This window comes from Vigna angularis, chromosome 1 (assembly GCF_016808095.1).
Source record: "Vigna angularis cultivar LongXiaoDou No.4 chromosome 1, ASM1680809v1, whole genome shotgun sequence".
Classification (NCBI taxonomy): domain Eukaryota; kingdom Viridiplantae; phylum Streptophyta; class Magnoliopsida; order Fabales; family Fabaceae; genus Vigna; species Vigna angularis.
Window position 1 is genome coordinate 40355566 of NC_068970.1, and position 2296 is coordinate 40357861.

The 2296-nt window shown below is 44.3% G+C and overlaps 1 protein-coding gene across 1 annotated transcript; it reads right to left on the reverse strand.

Moving 5' to 3' along the window:
• Nucleotides 1-407: 407 nt before the first annotated feature.
• LOC108319515 (uncharacterized) lies at nt 408-2055 on the reverse strand. Its single transcript, XM_052868997.1, has one exon. It carries the CDS (start codon nt 1991-1993, stop codon nt 581-583), a length of 1413 nt encoding a protein of 470 aa, XP_052724957.1. The 5' UTR covers nt 1994-2055; the 3' UTR covers nt 408-580.
• Between the last annotated feature and the right edge of the window lie 241 nt (nt 2056-2296).

Here is a 2296-nt window from a genome sequence, read left to right on the forward strand (position 1 = left end):
AGCTAAAAATGCCCTAAAAAGTTGCAAAATATGTCATTAGAGACTGATATCTGATATCCCCAACTTAACCCCTGTTAGTATGATTTGCTATGTACAAAATAATCACCTAAAGCAAAAACCATACTTTTACCTCCCCGTGTACTCCTACATTCTCAATCACAAATCACTGACTGCCAAAACGTTCAAAAAATGAAGCATCACAACTTTCCCCACCAAGTAATTTAAGACTCTGCGCTTATCATATTCTATCCTCTTCAGTCTCATATCAGACCAAAGAACTGCAACATGTTTTCTTCTCCTCCCCCAAACATTCATCCAACAAAATTTATCCTAAATAAGACAAAGCTAAAAACAAAAGAAAACAATAGACCATATTGACGCTACCCTTTCAAAGCAAATTGTTATAACCAAAGTTTTAAATTGTGGTTGTCGCTGTATCTTTGATATTCCAAGAAAATATGATCAAACAAAGTCAGTACTGCCGTAGTTTTGCTTGCTTTGTTGTGTCAGAAAAACTACAGAAACCTTGACATACTCACAGTCCTAACTGTGTTTTGAAAACCTTGGACTATTGCGAAATCTAAGACTGTTGCGAAATGACAGCAGCAGCATCAGAGGAGACTGAAACTCTCCTAGCAGGACGAGTAGACTTCTTCACATAAGATGAATTCCACTCGCCACCATCTTGAGCATAGTAATCCATTGGATAATCTCCACCAAAATCTTCCCCTCCCTTTGCATCCCCCTCACAGCAAGCACCACTCCTCTTACAACAACCCACACCATCTTCACAAACTTCATTCTTCTCCCACCACCCAGGTATCACTCCCAGAGCAACCTCTGCCTCAAACGAAGTAAGCATCGGTTTCACAAACGCCTCACCCCAGTCAATGGACAACCTCGGACACGCAATATGAATCCAGGCGTCCACAGAATCCTCAAACAGAGCAACCCTCCCAGGACTTAACTCCGACATCAAAACCATAGTGTAATCCAACCCTCTCTCCTTCATCTTCTTCTCCAACCTCTCCAAAATCCTCGGATTCCCTTGTCTCCCAAGAGTCCCCAAAACCACACCCCAACTCCGAGCCTTCCTCGCTTTCAAAATCGCATTTTTCCTCGACCGCTTCATACCCACGTGATCATATTCCTCCAGAAACAACTTCCCCATGTAAGGGTCATACCTGAATGCCCTAATCCCCGAATTTGCAATCATGAACGCCTCCAAATGAAACCTTCCATCCGCCACAAACACCAAAACGCTTTCACCAACGCCACAACCAAGCGAATTCCCCGAGACCCTGGGCGCCATGCAACCCAGAACCTCACCCGCGGAAAGCGGCTTCGACTGAGGAACCAAAACCCTAAACCCTAACTCCTCCAATTGGGGCTTCGCAGCGCGAATCGCTGAGGCGAATTGAATTGTCCCAGCGACAACGAGTGTTTGGGGACGGGATTCAAGGTTCAACCTGACGGTGTCGACGAAGTGGGGGACGTCGATTTTGATGTCGACGAAAACGTAGAGGGAGGGGATCGTAGTGGCGTCGATGGGGACGAGGCAGCTGTGTCCGTAGTGGATGAGGAGGTCGGCACCGAGGGCGGCGACAGAGAAGTCGTCGACGCAGCAGGCGCCGTAGGTTACATCGCCGAGGATGTAGCAATGGGTAACGGCGACAAAGGTGGTGAAGATGTCAGAGAGGGAAAGAGAGTACATAAGGAGGCCCTCGGGAAACTGGAGGGCGACACGCTTGGCGCCCGTGGAGAGCACGCGCCAAACGGACTTGTGAATCTCGAAGTTGTAGTTGGAGGGGAGGACGGAGATGGCGGCGTTGAGAAGCGGGTCGTTGAGGATTGAATCTGGAATTTGATTTTTCACGAAACGCTTTGGCTTTGGCTTTGGGTTTGCAGCATTGTTGGGTTGGAGAGGAGATGAAGAGTGGGGAAGAAGGAGCATCTCTGTTCCTACTTTGCTTTGCTCTGACTCCATTGCCATCCTTTCTCTACTAAACGCCTTCTTCTTTTGTTCTACTTTCTTTCCTCTCACACCAAATCTTTTTAAATATGCAATTATTCTATTCTTCACTCATCTAGGATCAAATTTAATTACCTCCTTAATTCACTTAATTATTTCACTAAATTATATACTATATCTTTTCCAATTAAGATTTTTAAAATTTTGGTTTTTTTTAATTGCGTCGTTGACTATTACTATTTTATTAATGGTCAATCAACCATAAGAAATTTAATTAAAATATGTTTGGCTAAATTGTATTAAAAACGTTTAAAAAAGTTAATT